The sequence below is a fragment of the Poecilia mexicana genome, unplaced genomic scaffold (genome assembly GCF_051168715.1).
Source record: "Poecilia mexicana isolate PSO_F unplaced genomic scaffold, ASM5116871v1 scaffold_15, whole genome shotgun sequence".
Classification (NCBI taxonomy): Eukaryota; Metazoa; Chordata; class Actinopteri; order Cyprinodontiformes; family Poeciliidae; genus Poecilia; species Poecilia mexicana.
In genome coordinates this window covers 18939107-18959856 of record NW_028263384.1, presented here as the reverse complement: position 1 = coordinate 18959856, position 20750 = coordinate 18939107, and the positions used below count along the sequence as shown (strand labels likewise).

Here is a 20750-nt window from a genome sequence, read left to right as displayed (position 1 = left end):
TTGCTTTTTATGGAACTGACCTTATACTGAAGCATGGAAATATGCTAATTTGGCACATGAAGTCACCTTGAGGCTGCTTTGATTTATTTTCTATTTTAATTTGAGATATTTTTCAGTCATTCATCAAGATACCCTTGATGAGTGATTGATGATTTTTATTGACCATTTTGTTTTCCTGCCGAGTTTGGAGCATGAAAAATTTGGCCATGGAAGAATCAAAATAATGGAAGTAACACAGCAGGCTTCTCTCCCGGGTTTTGAAATTATTATCTACTGTTGTTGTCAACAAACTTAATTATCCACATAGAAAGTTCGTTGGTCAAAAGGAAATCACCATGATTTGAATTGAATTCAAATCACTAGCTTAAACAGAGAACTTTCAGGAAAGTTTTACAGACTCACTATGTGGTTTTGCTCATCCATTTAGGTCTACTGAGAGGATCATTAGAGCTAACTTTCCCTCCATCCAGGACTTGTACAGGTCTGAACTCAGAATTAAAAAGGGCAGGTAATATCTCTGCAGACCCCACACACGTCATGGACGCAAACAGTTTGGACTTTTACCTTCGGGTCAATGCCACAGAGCATTATTTGCAAAAACCAGTTGCCACAGAGACAGTTTCCTTCCCCAGGCTGTCAGTTTGATGAACAGTTAACAGAGTGCCTAGATCAATACCATGAATATTTGCACTATTTCAACCTTGTCTTTTTTTGTAAAAGCATTTTATATATGTATATACACATGACAAAAACTTTTACATTAATTCTTACACATTCATATGTAAAATGTTTTATTCTGACTAACGCATACAAAGGTGTAGTGCTCATTGTAACAACAAATACTTAACTGTGCATGTCATTGTGTCTAGCTACCAATACTCAGGTCATTCCTCTCATTGACCAGCACTCTTCTCTGGAGGCCCGGCATTGGTTAGTTTGTGGAAGCTGTTATGCAGACTCCTGTTCCTTCTTGTTACTCGGAAGAAGACATCTCACAATCCACCCATGTTATTTCAGCAATTTTTTATCATTTTAAATAAAAGTGCTCACGTGTGGCAATTCAAAACCCAAATTGTGTATTTTCTGAAAAACACAGTCACTTGAAAAACTGACAAAAGAACTGAAAAAATTAAAAAAATTAAAGCGCTATTCTACAGACAACAAAAACAAAATAAGTTGCATGCACAATCTGGAACAAACCTGTTACAAACACATTGATTCTTTGTATTTCATTTGATGAACGGAAATATTCGTGTTAGTTTTTGGGTTTTTATACTCATCTCCTAACTGATGATTTTTGCTGAACACTGAAAAAAAAAGTTAAATAAGAGCGTTTTTGGACATTCTAGCAAATAAGGGAAAAAAGTCCAACTATAGCCCATCCACCCCTGCTAGAACAAAAGCATAAGTGGTAAGTTAGGTAAAAAAAATATAAGTAATAAATATTGTTTTCTCCAGTTAATCACTCTATTACTTTGCAGTTACACCATCACAAAAGCCTGGAATGAACAGTAGAAAAAATATATATATATTTTTAGTAGCTGCCATGTTTTAATCACCCACTGCACCCCGATTGGCTGGATGGCGCTCTAACACATGCACAAATCAGTCAGGCAGCACTAATCTAAACTGCAGCAGCTCTGCATGACAACCATGCAAACTGCTGAAAACAAGAAAACATTCAGTGTCCCTCACCTGCAGGGCTTAGGGTTAGAGGTAGGGTTAGCTGAGGTCACTTGTGTGAACTGAAAATAACATATGGACATGCAGCGTAAAGCTCCCAATCAACTTACATGTGAACGTATTGAGACTTGCAACACAAACATACAGATTGAATTAGGTCAAAAAATATTTTAACTCACAAGAAAAGGCTTGACTATCTTTAGTGTTTTCTGTGAATGATTGACTTGCATAGGGAAGTTGTTTTCCAACAAAATTCCGTCTTCATGTGCACATTTCACATGAAAACGTGTTCATCTCTGCTACACAGACTCCTCGTCCTGAACTGGACATTCCTATTTTCTTGAAACTTTACAAAAGGCTGCACCAAAATTGTAAAGGTTTGCAGTTGCCCTTCTAACAGCTTGGAAGATTTATTTTTTAGCTTACAAAAAAATATTTCTTTTGTAAGCTAATCTCAGTTTATTTAGTGGATAAAAAATCAAAAATTGAGTGGCTGGATAAATGGATTTCCGCATCCATGAATATATTATTGCTCAAGACAAGAATGAATGTATTAAGGAAGACATTTTCAGGCTAACATGGAGTACCATTTGCTTATTTCAATATTTTATTTTTTGCTTCTTGTTCCCTCGCGCTCTGCACATTGCACCTAGCTAGAACTGCTTAATTTGCCTTTATTTTGTCTACTTGTATATGTTAAGGCCAATGTGGATCTTCTATGAAGTCAATGTGATCTTGTTCAAAAATATAACCATAAAAAAAATAGAAACGCCTCAGGCATTGAGCTCCTGGTGAAATGTGCTTTGCTCAGCTCGAGTGTCAACTTTGTGGATACACATTAGTGCAATGTGACTCAACCTCCAGCTACTGTTTTATGCCCTGTCCACATAGAACTGCATCTAAAATTAGCCTTTAAAGCTTAGACATTTAAATATATTAAACTGATCTGTCTAGGCTCTCAGTAATTTTTTTTCCCCCGCAGAATGTATTCTGTTAAACACATTAAGCAGAACAGTGTGCCCACTTTGTAATGCAATATTTGTTCATTGTTTAAAGAGTCTTTTGTGCATAATTGCCGCATTCACAACACCCTTCCTTCTAATATCTGCAGAGTTATCATTGCTGAGACTGTAGGGGGTACATAGCATCATTTCAAACCTCATTTAACACCGAACGTACCCTTTCTGGAGCTCAAATTGCTCACCATGGAGCAGCAGAGAGACTCTAGACATTCATTAGCTTAATGAAAACAGGCCACTCTTCTTCTACCGCCCAGTGAGCTTGTTCCTGATGTAACCGCAGCGACCATCTGCTCTTCTGCTCCCTGCCAGCCACAGGATAGTCCTGTCACAGCAGCTCCAATGAAGGAAGACATCCACAAAGGTGCTTTAATCACTGAGATCAGAGGACAGGCAAGGACAGCAAGAATTCCTCCTTTCTTATTTTTATCCCTTTCTTCTTCTTTTTTTTTTTAGTTTTATTGGTTTTATCCCCGCGTCCCTTGGCGCTTCCCGATTGTGGTTGCTTCACTCATCTGAGATGTTAATGATGTTCACGAAAGAAGCTGAGTGTGCAGTTATCGGAGTTGACTTGCAGCAGCCACACACAGCTGGCAGTAAGTTATTAGCTGCTCAGTCACAGCAGGAGATGATGCATTCTGCGAAGGTTAATATCATTTAAGGGTTAGCCAGAGTGAGATGTAGTGGGCAACTGACCACCTGTTCAGATCTGAAGTTGAACTTTTAAGATCCTGAAAGAGGCAACTTAATTTTGAAAGTCAAAAACATTGATTACCCATTATAAGACATTTTAGTTTCTTTAACTTTGTTTCCTCTGGTCCTTAAGTTTATCTAAATCTGCAAGTTTGAGGTTGTTTTATGAATTTACTTTTAAATTAATCACAGCTAATCCTAGCACTCAGACTGACAGTCTTGCAAAATTATTCAGGTGCCCTCAACATTTTTACATTTTGTGACATTTTGTTAAATGGACAATTCTTAGATCATCACTAAGGTGTACATAATTGTGAAGAAAAAATATTTACATTATAGTTTTCTTTTTGGAATATGCCTCTATCGTGGTGCATTTCTGCGTTGTCACATTTTTCTAAATTTTTCCTGAAACGTCTCACCCTGAGACAGATTGGTCTGGAACCATCTGTTCGTAGCAAATTTTATATTCTTAATGAGTTTCTGTTATGTCCTGGGTTGTTTTGAGTTACTTTTGAGGTTTGATTATGCACTAAAGAGGAGATGAAAACACTTCTTTCCAAACACGTTCTAACATAAGTGAACTTTAAATCACATGTCTAATAAGCTGGTTCCTCTGTTAAAATCAGTAGAATTGTATTTCTTTCTCCATGTCTCCATACACCATGTAACATCGCCAATACCAGTTGACATGACAGAACAATTGCAACTTGCCAAATGGCAACATACTCTTGAAAACCTTGAAAACATTTCCTGCCACATATAGTGATTTACATGTTTTGGTCTTATCTGACCAAAGCACCTTCTTTAACATGTTTGTTGTTTCCTCTGGCTTGTGACAAACTGCAAATGAGACTTCTGTGTGACTTTGGTCTTTCCAACTACAAGTGTGTGGAACGTATGACTGATGGTTGTGTTGATAGATTCTTCCACCTGAGTTGTGGATCACTTCAGCTCCTCCAGAGTTAATAGTCTCTAAGGTCTGAATTTTGCCAAGCTCTTTTCTTTTGAAGGAGACAATCTGATCAATTCTGTGTTGTTTAAACACTGGCATAGTTTTTTAAAGTTATATTTAAATTTCTCCTTAACTTTATCCCTGACCTATCAATTGTGTTCATTGAGCTTCATGATGTATTTTGTTCACTTATGCTCTCTTACAAACATTTAAGGCCTTCAAAGAACAATCATCCACAGTGGGACTCTTATTGGCAGCCCTAGATTTTATTTTTGGATATCAAAGTAATTGGTAATTAAATATAAATAGACAGAACTTTTCAGATATTTCTTTGTGAAATAATTTGAAAACTATTCATCTTTTCCTTTCCCCTCTTATTTATGTACTACTTTGTGTTGGTCTAATACTTTATTTACCAGTAGAATACATTTGTGGTTGCAATAAGTTAAAATGGTAAAAAAAAAATAAAAGAAAATAAATAAAGTGGTATGAATATGTTTGCAATAGTTTTATATGAACATGAGCTAGTGCAAAATAAAAGGGCAAATGATAGTCAGGGCCTGGAGGCTTGAATCTGATGGTTTGTCATCTGGATAGTATTACTTAATTTCCCAATGGGATGGGAACTCATTATTTCTGACTTTATCTCAGCGCTGACCTCTGGAACTGTTTCAGGAACGTTATTGGTTTGAGTCCATGCTCCCATTTTTTTTTACTTCTACAGTCCAACATTGATGGTGAATACAGATATGATACATCACTAGCGAGGGCACAGTGCAGGCGAGGGATAGACACATATGTCATCCTGGACCGCAGATGAGAATCACATTCACCTTTAATGCACGGCACAAAGACCAAAATGATATTGATTTATTACAGGCTACATACATTACAGCCTTTTTCTCTCGCAGCGAATGGAATGTGAAATTTTATTGAAACAGGATGACTAATGGCCAGCAAATGTCTTTTATGGTTAACCTTTTCTCCAAAAAGATCAAATTCCTTTTACACTGAACACTTACGGAGAGAGACTCACTCTGTGGCATTTGTCTTCAGTTATCTCAGTTTTTTTTTTAACATCTGTCCTCTTCTCATATGTTAGAAGCACCAATAAGCTGCTTGATTTTCACTTTTTTTCTCTCTCTCCTGTCTCAGTTTAACTTTGTAGGGAAGCTGCTTGGACCGCGAGGGAATTCTATGAAAAGATTACAAGAGGAGACAGGAGTGAAGATGTCCATCCTTGGCAAAGGATCCATGAGGGATAAAGAAAAAGTAAGACACATATTGATTTGTGCTGAAATGTGGTTATTTGGCAGTCATAGAAGGATTATTTACAGAAACCCTAGCACTAACTACGGAATATTTAACTATGAACATAAATTTAGGATTAGAAATAATTTAAATGTACTACCAAATAACCAAAGAAAATACAAAATAATGTTTTTATTTCGCACATTGCTAGAATCTTGCACATTGCTAAACTGAGCATCTTGTTTAAGATTATGCCATAGTATTTGATCATACTTCAGTTCAGACTTTGACTGGGCGCCACTGATTTTGTGTTTAGTTTTCCTTTTGCTTTAGGCATTCAGATATGGACCGGCTGGTACGCTTTGGATTATTGTCTTAGTGTTGAATCTCTAAACTTGACCTTAAAGAGTAAATGGCCTGTAATTGTGTAGCACTTTATCAAGTTCAGAAGACTTCACATTTGCTTCAGACTACATTTTTCACACTACATGCACAGGGGTGGGGATGGCACAGTTGGTGCTGCACCATCTACCCAGCTCAATGTGTCAGTTATAAACCTAGATGATATACACTGGGGGAAATCCTGGAGCTCACCTTCTAAGATCTTTTCACTTACTTCATGTTGTCAAGACAGGTAATATTTAAGAAATTTCCTGATTCTTCAGATCAGACGGAAATTAGGCCTGGGTATGTCTTTTGAAAATTCACCATAAATGGGCTTAATTACATATAATTCATGATTTAAAAATGGGGCATATATGTCTTCCTGTAGAGCCAGGTTGGTTTGGATAGCTTACAGTATTTTGTATAACAATTTTGCATCCATGATAATATAATATGACGATTTGAAACTTTAAAGTGTGCCCAAAAAGAAAAAAAAAACAAGAAAAGAAATCTATAAGGGACCCAAATACTATTTTACAGCAGTTTATATTGCACTGTTCATGTACATTGTAGTGACTCTCTTAAAATATCGCATGGGTGAGTAAAATATATATACTTTACAGAACTAAACTGGAAAAATTATTTTCCCTTTCATGTTGTTTCATAGCTTTTGTCAATTAGAAATCGAAAGCCCTGACAGAGCCATTTATCTCGTTGACTTATGGTCCCCAACCAGACGTGAGGACAGACTGCTTTCTGGGGCTTATATTCATGCTTGTAACAGGTCTCAGAGTGTTCCTATTGAGTTACAGTGCTATTATTACTGTAGCCTTTGATTCAGACATCTTGACGTGACAAAAGACATGCAGCCTTCCCATGTCTTCACTGAAACTGGACCTCTCCGTTTCATTACAAGGAAAAGACAGGGTGAGAAAAACTTTAAAGTGCCTGTAATTGATAGTTTCACAGAACCATGAAGACTATTTGATAATGTGAAAGGGTGTTTTTGCCTGGATTATCAGATGGACTTGTGGCTACCCACAGCTTAATGGAGTTTTGTGCTCTATAATAATACATTTCATGTCACTGCTAAGTGCAGCTGCCTGTCCAGTTCCAGTGTTCATGCATGCAGGAGGCAGCAAAAAAGTTTTAAAATCTAACAGTAGACTTTTTGCTGAAGTCAAAGCTGTGGGTTAGAACAGAGTTAATATGGATCAGAAACAGAGCTTAGGAAGGAGTGTAGACTGGATTTACACAAATTGTGGTAATCATTCTTTTAAATTTAAATGCAATTTCTGGTAAAGAGATAAACTTTGAAATTCATCGATATATTCACACTTGAAATATCGGAAATTACAAAAAGGCATGTAACATAATGTGCACATCATTATGTTATATGCCTTTTGTTGAGCATTTTTAAGGCTTTTGCCCTGTTTATACCTCGGTATTTCGCTTGGTGTGCACACCTGTCTGTCAAAGTCAGAGTGAACACAATGGTCGGATCCAAAATGCTGTCCAAAGTTGTCAGAAAAAAAGATCACAAAATGTCATAGAAGTCGCAAAAGCCCTTAGAATAAGTTATTCTAGTCAACCAAACAAGACCTACAAGTGGAGAACATTCAAAAGATCATCTAATATGCCCACGTCTAGCTATTCAAAAAAGTTCACCCTGAAGCAGACCACAAGATGTAAAGACCACAGATAAGTTTCATCAGACAATAAAATGTCATCATGGACCCTGCAATTGTCTCTTGCTGCTGCTGACACGACAGTGCATGCAGTCAGAAAGAGACTAAATAAGTTTAACTATCATAGTGAGTGTGAAGGGTATGTAATGGCACACGTATTAGTACCAAAAGTAGCCAATACAGTGCTGTCAGTTTGGTTTGCACATATCACAAATGAATATAGCGCTGTTTTAAACCTTAACTGATGTACAATGTTGATGTGCTCAAGTAAACGTGTGATGCTACGTTCTAGACCAGTGTTTCTCAACCCTGGTCCTTACCGCCCCCCTGTCCTGCATGTTTTAGGTATTTCCCTTCTGCCACACACCTGAATTGCATCTCTGGGTGATTAACAGGCTTCTGCAGTACTTGAAGGTCATGCAATCATTTGAATCAGATGTTCTGCAATAGAGGCACATCTAGCAGGGGGGCGCTGAGGACCAGGATTGAGAAACATTGTTCTAGACAGAGAGAGCTCCTGGTAAACTCTCGTTTGGGACCATTAAAGTTTCTCATCCAGCTGGAGTAGAGAAATAAAGCAGTCATTGACCGCGTTTTTATTAAACCGCAGTGAGGTATGTAGCTTGCTCTCGATCTGACTGAATAATTTGCATCAGGAGTGTTCAAAGTCAATCCTCAAGGACCGGTATTCTGCATGTTTTAGTTCTTTCCCTGGATCAGCAACACTGAAGCACTGAAACATGCAGGGATACTGGCTCTTGAAGAGTGACTTTGCCCTGACTTACCTGAAATAACGTCAAGCTGAATGGAAACCTCATTCGTACTGGCGAAAATTCATCTGATGTCCAAATGGCTGTCTGTAGCATCCAGTCATCCCAAATTCTGTACATGGTACAAAATGCAAGTTGGAGGAATCCTAGTTGATGAGAGGATTTTCCCCAGCAGTTAAGCATGCTGCATTCAAGGACAGGTGGTACACTAGGGCATTGAAATATTAAAACAGCTCCATTGATTTAAACATGTTTTATTCTCAAATAAAGGCACCATCTTAAAAATATATACATATACGGTTTTAAAAAGTGCAACCAAATCTTTCAGTTTTTCAAGTCTTTGAAAGTAACAGAATCAAATGAATTTCAGAAATTGAAAACAAGTCTGTTTTCTACTGACCGAAGAAAAACATTATTATTATTACCTTTTAATGCAACCTACCAAACTGTGGCTTTATAACCAGAATACAAACCTAACTCTTATCTTTGTGTACTGTTACAACCTCAAACGGATTTACAAGGAGGAAACCTTTGCTCTTTAGAACTATTGTAAAGGCCAGACTGGGGTTTTCTTGAAAGAATTCAAACAAAACCAGGATTTCTTTTGGAACAATTTTATTTGGACGGAGCATTCTTTAATTATTCAGTCACCAGAACAGGAGACAAGTTTGGCTTAGATAAAATACAGCATTTCAGGAAAAAATAAATCTCAAACCAACTGTGAAGAATAGAGTTGGGAGGTCCATGGTTTTGGTATGCTTTGCAGTAGCAGGGCCTGCCCACCTCACCATTATAGGGCCCATAATAAATTCAAATTCAAAATGGGAGAGCACAGGCTGAGAATTAAGAATTGTAAAGTCCCTGGCATTTTTTAAGCCCAGATCTCAGTGAGATGTTTGGTATGATTTGACAGGAGGTTGTACATGCAAGAAACCCCTGAAGCGTCTCGCAGCTGAATGTGAGGAGTGAGGGCTGATGTCAGAGTCTGGTAGAAAAGAAGCTTAGGGAAGTTATTTCAACCAAAGTTTCTAACTTTTTCCGGTAATAATTAAAACAGTTTTTTTTAAGTGACTAAAACAAATATATTTTAATTAAATAAGCAAATCTATATGAGCTAAATCTGTTTTTAGAGATGTATAAAATAAAAAGATAGGACATTTAATTTTGAACATTTCTTTGAAAAGAATACATTTAAAAGGCTGTGCTATTTTTTCACTTTTTGTATTATATCCATTTGTATAACTTGTAAGAGATGGTGAGACATGTTTACAGCTTCAGGTGTTAAGACTTTACACCATCTAAAATCACTTTGAAACACCGGGCTTGAGTTTTCATCGAACTGCTGTCGTCAACTACTGCAAGAGATGGTAGCAATCATTATTATGGTGCTGTGGTGGAAAAAGCAGCTGCAACTCACATGAGTTATTTTCTCAACAGTCATAGCTGCTTGTCAAGCAATGACCACGCAAACAAACATCTACCACTGAATCTGAGTGAGCTACTCAGTGGGAAGATGAGCAGACTTCACTCACCTGACAATGATGCAGACTTGATCTGATTCAATTTGAACATGGATTCAAATTTATTTTAAATTTGAATCCAAATCTGACCAGGCCGGGACACAACTTGTTCCAAACATTTGGCACAGCAGCTGATTTTGTTATATCTGTACAGTTAACATTTACTTTAACAGTGCTGATGTAATGTTTAAACCTGGTTGTAGAGGTGAGAAAAAAAAGTTGAGATTAAAAGAGAAAGTCTCAATTTTATTGGTCCATTTACATCATCACCCTCACCTGTGAGTATGAGACAGGGATCGTGGCCAAAATAAATCAAATCCTGTATGCAAAGGGGGTAGTCTCCATTTCAATAGCTGCTGCTGTTTAAACACTAATTTATTGATCTATTTTTACAATATGCTCGTATCAAAAATATGTACGTCTATTGTGGTACAAACCTTTTTCATGCAGACTAACTTTTAGACAGTCAGATTCCTGCAGACAGAGGCCCGATACCTTTCAGATTTAGGTGTTTTTCTTTTTGCGGTATTGATTTCGTCTACTATCTGAGCCGGTCTGAAGGAAATGCAACTGACATCCAGAGGTCATGGATAAAAGCCATCCTGCCATTTAAGGCAGATGGCCACTTGACAGTGTCAAGCATTCACAGCCAAAGTCTAATTATATATCACACATATGTCAGTGTCTTGCAGCCAGCATAAATTCCCCAGAACTGTGGTTGAAGGCGTCAATAGCCCAAAATTTCAACTTTGTATTTTTATTTTTTACCTCAGAATAATTCGTATGGGATACGTATCTAAAAAAAAAAACTGAATGTTGCATAAATGTGCAAAATTCTTGCCAGTTTACAACTATTACTTTAGTGAGAACGCGAGCAGAGGCGTTGTCGATCAGCTGCACTGATTGTTTTTTAGACAGATCTGTGAGGACACTGTTGCAGTAATCAATGCGACTAAAAATGAATGCATGGATGAGTTTCTTAGATCTTGCTGGGACATGAGTCCTTCAATCCTGGAAATGTTCTTCAGGTTATAGAAGGCCGACTTCGTAACTGTTTTTGTGTTTCTCTGAGGCTCAGGTTTGAGTCAATCGCTGCACAGAGATTTTGGGCCTTATTGCTCGTTTCCAGTTGTAATAACTGATGCTGTGTGCTGACTCTAGATCGTTCCTGTTTAGGTCTAAAGGTAACTTCAGCCACTCCTGAACCAGAGACAATGTCAGAGGCATCCTCCCTAACGAGAAAAGGAACTGGACTGTTGTAATTTGTTGACTTTCACCTCCATCGTCATTAACCAACATGTATTCATCAGGTTAACATGAGACAGAAACACAAGGCAAATCAAATACTGACTGTTAGAGGAAATAATATCGCAAGAATTTTCTTAAGGTCACAAATGCCTTAAAGTCGCTGTGGAAGAAAATTATTAAAATTCATCGAAGAGTCAGGCACACTGCAGGAATAATAATTACTTCTAGCATCATTTGTGCTGTCTTCTGTTTTGCTTTTAGACATCTTAGAAGCAAAGACACAAAGACAGTCCACATGTAGGTTTTGATCAGATCCATAGTGATCTGACAGACATGCAAAGACTGCTAAAATCATGGAGTGCTTTTAATTAAAGACGACCTCTCTTAAAGGGCAAAAAACAGTTCTGCAGTGCGAGGACAAGAGTTGGAATCCACAATCAGGCTGATGGGAAAAGAGAACATGACTGACACTCCCACCTCCACTAAAAGCCACTTGTCCTTGAGTAAAGAACCTAACCCTTAAGTGCTGATGTTTAAGATGGATCAATTCAGACAAAAAAGGGAAACAAGTTACAGTTCTGGTCAACAGTTTACACACACTGAACATTTTCATTTTGGGTAATTAATATTTACAAGTTAAAGAATGTCTTAAAAACTCATGTAGACCATGACTTAGCCATTTTAAAGGCTAAGTCATGGTCAACAGAATCATTCTATCACGATTCTCTTGATTGATTTTTAGTCTGGATAACAAATATAACCAATAAGACAACCAGGGATGTTGCAAACAATTAATTTAGTAATTGAATAAATTGTCAATTATTCTGACAATTAATTAAGTAATCAAATAAGAAATTAGGAAAAATAAAATAATTTGTAAATACTGCCATAACAGCAGTTTTAATATCGGGTATCAACAGCAGCCCAAATTTTTAATATTTGTGCATCTCTAACAGTTTGCTCACACTACGGTGTGCTCCGCCGCCCATTTATTTCGACTGGGATGGTGGTAAATAAATTTTTCATTTCATCTGTAAAGCATGAGCTACAGCAGTGTTCAGTCTATCCACTCCACCTATATAAATACATCTACCGCACACTTCAATGACACTCACCCCGAAGCAGCCACTAAGAAAAAGCTATGAGAGGATAAAGGTTGTCCTATTCCATGCAATGCAGCAGTTATTTTAAGAATGCTTATTGGTCCCCCGAAGAATGATAAAACCTCTAGACATTTTCATCTGTCAACAAAATCCCTCGGATGCCTCGATCGAACTTGAATGTTATGATGCTAACATTCAAGTTAGCAGCATAACCTGATTATTTGTGCAACATAAATAATCACCTGGCCAGAAAAACGCGTGCTTAATAGTAAAACGTAATTTAATGAAGCTTCAAGACAGGAATTTTAATAATCAAGATACCCGAATCATTCATGGAATATAGCTCTAAAACAACCCAAAGATTAATGCGCTTAAAAATAGCGTCCAACATGATTCCAGGAGTTGAATATGAAATCCAGACGCTAATACGCTACCACAGTTAAAGGTGGTGGAACATGTGTGGACTTTGTTTATGTTTGACATCAGAATTGATCATTTCCCACATTTTCTTCATTTATCTATGAATCCGCAGTGCCAAGTATTTTTGATATGTCTCATTTAATTATTAACTCACTTTTGGAATTTACTGAAAAATTGACTGTTCTTTCCAATAGAACTGAAACAGTTCCTCAATAAATTTGGGTACCTTGATTAATAAAAATCAGAGAATTTTGACAACCAAAAACAGCAATAAAAAAATTAGCAACATTCTGAGGAAGAGTGAACAATTTGCTTTCACATATTTTGCAATTAGCAGCTGATTGTTAATAACCTTGTGTACAACTGCTAGTTTGAAAGATAAAATCAAATGTTAACCTGTATTTAAAGCCAGTTCTGGGGCTCCGATAACAGATAAAAACTTGAAATGCTGAGTTTATTTTAGAAAAGAAATCATCCTGCCAGCAGTATCACATTTTTTCTGTACAATTTATGGTATCTACTTTAAAAACATATATCTGAAAGCTTTGCAATTTTCATCACAATGCTTTACGTTTATGAAAGCAAGAGTGCTTTGATGACTAATACAAAAAACAACAAGCAAAAACACTTGCATTTGCAGTTTGTCTCTGATGATTAAGCCTGTCATTTTCCTTTCCTAGAAAAAAAAGATGACTCAAGTGTTGTTGCAATTTTTAGCATGATGGAAGTTTTGTTAACGTAAAACATTTAGTAATGTATATCTGAAAACTTCCCAGTTTGTTGGTGATGTTATTTCAAACACTACTGCCTCTATCTAGAATGAGACAGTGGATGTGGCACCACATTGGATGTGGCACCACAAAACTTCCCAGTTTTTGAAAAACTGGGAAGTTTTTCAAACTGGGAAGTTTTTCAAAAAAATAGTTTCTGCCTCATGAATCTTTTTCCACATTTTCTCATTTTACGACCTTCGGTTTCAATATGTGTTATAATGATTTATGTGATAAACCGACACTTAGAAGTGAAAATCCTGATGGTAAAGTGGATGTGAAAAATTCTATTTATGAATTTTATTTTGAAATAAAATGCTGAATAGCATGGCATGCCTTTGTATCTTGCTGCAGGTCCCAAACTTGAATAATCAGTAGCCCAATAATATTTGTAACCTGGGATATACATATTACAGAAATTCCTTGAACTATGGATATTATGAGCTAATATGAGTTTAATTGACAGAATATGAGTTCCTGTTTTTTGGAGAGGCGAGGGTTTGCCTTCAGACAGTTTTGTGTTAAAGCAAAGTGTGCTTTTTATTATCAATGAATGTTTGGTTATGCCAAAGACTATAATCACGAGATAAAAATATTACCGCAGTTTAAAATGTGACTTCTGTTCACAAAGGCAAAATCATTTCACTGACTCCTTTATTTTTACAGGAAGAAGAATTACGGAAAAGTGGGGAGACCAAATACGCCCACCTGTGTAATGATTTACACGTTTTAATTGAAGTCTTCGCTCCACCGGGAGAGGCCTATTCCCGCATGAGTCATGCCTTGGAGGAAATTAAAAAATTTCTTGTTCCTGTAAGTTTATGACTTGATTCTCTTCCTTATTTTTTATTATTTTTCTGTAAGAGAACAATAGTCACTACTGCTGACTTGATTGTTTCTCCACCAGACCTATTAATTTTTTGCTGGGCTCGGAATATGCAAGGTTTTGTTTATAGAAAAAGAAGATATAAGTGTGAGGTTTATCTCTGCTGCTCTACATGTTTTTTTTCTTTGTTCCAAAGGAAAAAATAATGTATTCTGCAATTAAAATGCAGTATGAAACTACTTGCAAGACTCTTGCAACTCAGAGCCTGAAGAACTTTGCTGTAATTAGTGTGCATGTTGTGTACTCTTGCTGAGTCTAAGCTGTAAATATTAATCAAGCTTTGCAAATGTGACAAGCCTAATAGAGGAGTTGTACTGGATGGATCTACTTTATGGGGTTCACGCTTCTTCCTGTACTGAGCCAGCGCTCTGTATGCAAACTGGGCCAGCAGGGTGATGATGCTGCAACAGCACTGAGCTAAAGCAAATACAAATTACTTAACACCGAGTGCCAAAGAACAAATTAGTAAAGGATTATAACCTCTTTCCAAAGAGGTTAGGATGCCGTATAGTATAGATTAAAACAGAATGAAGTGATTTGCAAACCATTTAAACCTTCTATTTAATTATAAAAGTGCTAAAACAACATGATGTTAAAAGCTAAAGCTTTTTGAGCACGCACAACGGCTAGTAGTTTCTTCTTTCGTCCAATTTTTTTTAAACATGCTAGGTCACACATTAAGTTATTTAAAGACGTTTTCACGGGCAAGGACCACACGAGTTTTTTTTTCACATTTGGAATATCCTGCGTATTTTTGATTACTTAATTTTATTTTTGTAGTTTTAATTCAGTTAATTTTGTGTGTGCGTGTGTGTGTGTGTGTACCATGTTTTTACATCCTTGTGGGGACCTTTTCTCTGTCTACATTGTGAGGTTGTTGGGGCCACTGTTCCTTGTGGGGACAGACCCTGGTCCCTGTGAGGGGAAATGCTGTTTTTGGGTTTGGGATTATGTTTGGGACTAAGGTGTGAATTGAGTTTTGGTTAGGGTTAAGCTGTAGAAATGAATGGAAGTCAATAGAAAGCCCCTGCAACTATGTTTGTGTGCATGTGTCCTACAGGTGTTTTTTTTGTGTCTTAGAAAGACTCTCAAAAATAATATATATATCAATATATTGTTGTAGCTCCACCGACCCCTCGTTTACCCCCGTTCTGAGGCGCGTTTGAGAACAACTCTTTGCTGCATTTTGCTGCGGTCGTTTTCAGTGTGAAAGAGACATTTCACACCTCGCCTCCCTCAGTATAGCAGAGCACTCCACTCTACATTGTTCGGCCATTTTTGTAGTTTGAGCAGCAAAATGGAATGCTCTGGTGGTGCTGTGGTGGCAAAGGGGTAACGCACAACCCATGACCCCAACATGACCATCACAGGTTCGAGTCCCGGTCTGATGACCTTTGCTGCATGTCTTCCCACCCTCTCTTTACCAACTTTCTTGTCTGACCACTCTAAAATATAGGTCACTGGAGTCAATAAAACCTTTGAAAAAAATGGAACGCTCTACAATTTTCTACCGGCAGAGAGAAACCTTTTATTCCCAAGTTTGTGTCAACAAACATCCAGCATGTTCAAGCCAGGGTCTGACCCAGAACAGGAGAAGGAAGATGACGAACCTGCAGAACCACACATTCAAATGAATGCATCGCAATGGAGTTAATACTGTATTTAGACGCTTACCCTCCAAACCAACTATATATGTAGTATGGTTTACCTATGAAGTCCATGTATGTCATATCTTTTAAAATATTAATGCACTTGTCCACTAGCAATTTTGGCATAAGTTAACTTGGACTACAAAATCGATCGAGGAAAAAAATGGCGGATTCACAAAACTGATTAGCTGGAAGTCATGACCTTGAGCAAATATGGTGACATAATAAACAAGAAAACGTTATAGACAGTAGAGAAAAATAAAACATAAGCCATAAAGAATATAAATATATCCACGTAGCACCGGGAGAGAGTAAATAAAACATTTTTGCTCTCCTAGAAACTCAAAGTATACAAAATTACTTTTTGTGTAATTTATTTGTGCATCTTTTTGTGCACAAATAAGTGCACAAAAAGATGCACTTATTTGCTAAAAAAGTGGATCTGATATGTGTTTTTTAAAGTTTATTCTCTGAGCTACAACGGCCCAGAGTAAAGACTTTAGAACTTGGAAAATATGCTCTATTTTCTTGGTTTTAGTGAGAACATTACAGCAGTGATGATGAAGATTGAAGACATGCCCTCCAGCACAAAAGCGCACTCGCATACCAGGATCATGACACCAGTGGTGCATGATCCATCTGTAACCAATACCATAAGTAGGTTTTTGCAACAATAAAGTTGCAAAGGTCTTGAAAGAGGTTTTGATTTTTGAGTTTACTCATTGTGAAATGGCTTTGGTGTGATACCTCTGTGCTGAGAAACCCTCTAAAAACCATCAGTTCATTTCCATTGGTTGTGGTAGGGCTGAACAGTGTGAAAAACGCATCACGATACGAGGGTTTAATATCAGTCGATATTCCTAATTATTGATTAGTTTTGTCTTAAATATCTGAAATACTCCCATTGCCTTTCCTCCTTCATCCACAGTTTCTTCTTGAGATGTTCTGCTCCATTTATTCTTTCACTCCTCATCTTTTTTAAAATTATTATTATTATTTCTAAGCAGTTATGAGGCGAAACATGAAACTGCTTCTGTGCCACTTACTCAACAGGTTGTTGCTTAGCTGGCTGTGAGAGGTTGAGCGGCTGTAGCCTTTCTTCTGCCTATATCTCTCACAAGGCTGTGCGGTTCAACGACATTATTGAACATTTTATCAGACGGCATTCTATTGCTATTGATCAAGTGTCTATTGCTATATATGTTTATTATTTCCTTATTCCCATTCCTTGAGGTGTTGCTGACATCTGGTGTAAATTTCATGTCAATAAAATCATATTTTTCTCCTAATAATTATACTAACAAAATATTCTATATTTGATCTGTTACTATGTTAAAATAAAAAAGAAAATTGGATCAGTGAACTCAAGATGTTTAGCTTACTATTGTTTGAACTCTTGACTGATCTTCAAATCAGTTTTTATTTTAAGATTTACATAATTATTAATTGAAACAACCTGTGCAGTTTCATGTTGTCTGAAATCAAAACATTCATTGGAAATGGATATATTGCAACACCCCTCCCTCTCAAAGCTGCCATGCTCACAATTTAAATTTTACTTTAGTAGCCAATTTGATTCCTGCTGTGCCTTGTGCTGTAATGTTGTCATCCACCTGTCCTAGTAAAAAGGAAGGGAATTTATTTATTTTTGTGGAATAAAAATGCAAATGTGTTTTGCCAGTCTGAGAATAATAAAAAAGAATACTGCAGGCAGAGCTTCTTCTCTAGCTTTATTGCTGCAGTTTGGAATAAGATGAGATGTTGTTCTTTTAGATATCTCAGCCATGTGTTTTAATTAGAATATATGCAAAATGGACAATAAAAGAAAGCATATCCACATCCATGAGAGTAAACAGCTTGTATCCTTTGTGAAGATCTCCCACCACAAATAATGATGTGGAAACACTGGAAATGGACCAGTTTTCAGGGATTTTTAGAAACTGACATTGTTGCCATACAGGAGAAAATACCGTCGTTGTAACTGATAAAACGCCTTATCCTGTCTTAATTTTGTAAAGCTTATTCGAAGGTAAAGCACTGATTGATAGGGGAAAAAAAAAATCATGTTGGTTTCATATTGGCTGTTGAGGTGTTAGGCGTTTGAGTCAAGTCTACAAATATTTAGTTAGATTAGAGCAGCGTACACCTAGATTTAACAAGCAGCCTCTCTATGTGCCAACTAAACCTAAAAATAAAGACATTGTACCTTCTGTTACATGGATCTTGCTTGTTGCCTTAGGGATCTTATGGATTTGCAACTGAACTCACACAATGCAACACAACAGGCACCTGTCAGTATCTATAGTGACAGATGTTTCCCGCCTCCAGTGAAGAATGAAATCACTGTCCTGCTGTTTTGCTTTCTTATTGACATCCTGTGCATTAAAAGCCATGCTGTAAAAGCCAAGCCGTCACGTTATTTCTAAGCAGAAGTCGCACATAGGTGAAAATCACGTGCATAAAGCTGCATGTCGAACACAGAATGACAACTTAACTGCTTCTGGCGAGTAAGCATCCACAGCTGAGTGCAGATACTGTTACATGCTAAAAAGACACTGGGCCTTTTTGTTACTGTCCATGCTGCTGCTTAGGAATACCATGAGCACACACATATGTATATATATGTTTTGTTTCAGGATTAGAAAGACATACAAACGCAGATGGAAGCACAAATACCCCCATAAATATTTTGCCGAGTGAGAGGTATTTAGGAGGAACAGGCTATCCTGCATGTAGACGGGTGGCCCTGCTGCTTTAATCTCAGCCCAAATGGCAGCAGACTAAGGGTAAGACAAATGCCTGAGGAATTGTTATCAGAGCCTCTCCAAATAAAATATATATAATTTAGTTGATGCATAATTTGGTTCAGGGCTGGCTTCTCATTAAAAGCCAGCCTGATTAGTTATCTAGTATGAAAAGGTGTGCACTGGACCCTTTCTCTGATTTAATTGAATTTAAAATATTAGCACCCAAAATTGTTAAAGCTAAAAAAACAAAATCATTCAATGATTTGCTCTTTTTCCTCCTCACCTGAAGAAGCTAACATTCTTAAACATTTTTAGATGTTGAACATGTATGTGACTGGATTTCACACATTTTAACATTTTTCCAACAAATGCAATGTTGTGAGGACTCATTGCTCCTTAAGGGGTTCAAACCCTGGTCCCCGTAAGAGGAAATGGTTTTTTGGATTAAGTTTAGGATTAGGGTATGAGTTGAGTTTAGGTTAGGATGAGGTACTGATAATTGTTAGGCTTAAGGTAAGTATCAATATTAGATTATAGAAATTGATGAAAAATGAATGGTCCCTCTGAAGGCAGAAAGACATGCTGTGTTTGCGTGTGTGTGGATCTATGTGTGAAGCGTCTGGGTTTTGATGAGAAAAAAAAAAAATTGCACAATTTCTTCTGCTACCATGAGGAAAATGTGTGAAACCAATGAAAAGTGGTTCATACATTTGCAAGAGGTGTCTCCTGCTCTGCTGAGATAGTGACGATGAAAACTGAGTGGATCCCAGTTTCTCTAAGCAGGTCAAAGCAATCAAGAAAAACCGTAAAGAAATGTATGTGAAACAAGTAAAGATGTGTAATAGACCTAGATCCAGGGCTACCAGGTATGACGACCCTTCATCTGCTGACCTTGTAAAGTCTAACTTTAGCTTCATGAACAGCGGTGAGGCCGTTCAAGGTCATCCATGGTCAGAATTAATCACAGAGAGCAAACAGTCAGCCCCGAGAAGGCTCCGATTCAGGGTTATCTCTGTGCACTCATTCTAGCACCTCTGTCAACAGTCAGTGTTGACGAGCCCTCGCTGCTTTGTCGTCCTTTGTATGAGCTGCCAGCTTCCCTATTAAGAGCGCCACCGTTCCTTTTCAAGAAAAACAAATCGACAAATGCAGCCTTAGTGGTTCATTAATAAAAGGAGCACATGTGCAGCTTGATAAAGGTTTTGGAATCCTAACAAAAATGATTTCTCCCTTTGTCAGTGACACATTGATGTGAAAGATGTACTAGGTCTGTTTATCATATGTTTACTATATACTACGTAAAAACCATTCTTGTGAAACTACTGTAACTACCTGTCAATTTCAATATCTCTTTGGGCTTTGGTTTGATAGATCTTTACCTGTTTCGGTTCACTGTACAAGTCTGAACATTTGTGTGATTTAGTTAGAAATATTTGCCATTTTGCTGCATGAGTGCCAAAGGCTTTTAAAAAGAGTTGAAAGATAGATATTTAAAGCCAGTGAAGAAAGCAATTCGGCTTTTATTTTATTTCATGTCTGATATCGAAAGCTGAGATATATTTTTTATCAAACAGAAGTGATTAATAGATAACAAAATTACTTCTGATCTGAAAATGTAAATAAAAAAACTAGACATACCGTTTATTTCCACGAGACTTGTGAACTGTGATTGACTAGAAATTAGAATAATTATCAGTGTTGTCACTTTCCATGCCAACAGGTTAAATACACAAAAGCAAACAAAGGCTTACTGATATATCTGTCAAAAATATAGGAATAAAAGTCAAGGCAGCAAAGCAAATCTTTTAATATTTCAGAGAAATAAGCCTGTTAGTATGTCAGAGATGACAAGATAATGGATACTTTGTGTTTGTTCCTCTGTCTGCTCTGTAATGATCCATATTTGAAGATGAGCTGAGAGAAATAATTCAACGGACAAAATATTTTGAAAAATGCCTGAAAGTGTA

General features: G+C 37.1%; 1 protein-coding gene across 2 annotated transcripts in view; it reads left to right on the top strand.

The window, feature by feature from the left end:
- The window catches only part of khdrbs2 (KH domain containing, RNA binding, signal transduction associated 2), an 83909-nt gene that overhangs the window by 36757 nt on the left and 26402 nt on the right, over positions 1 to 20750 (top strand). For both annotated transcript variants that reach the window (XM_088013230.1, XM_088013229.1), the window contains exons 3-4: positions 5503 to 5619; positions 14168 to 14314. In XM_088013230.1, the coding sequence (XP_087869356.1) occupies positions 5503 to 5619; positions 14168 to 14314 (264 nt within the window). The remainder of the gene's footprint in view (positions 1 to 5502; positions 5620 to 14167; positions 14315 to 20750) is intronic.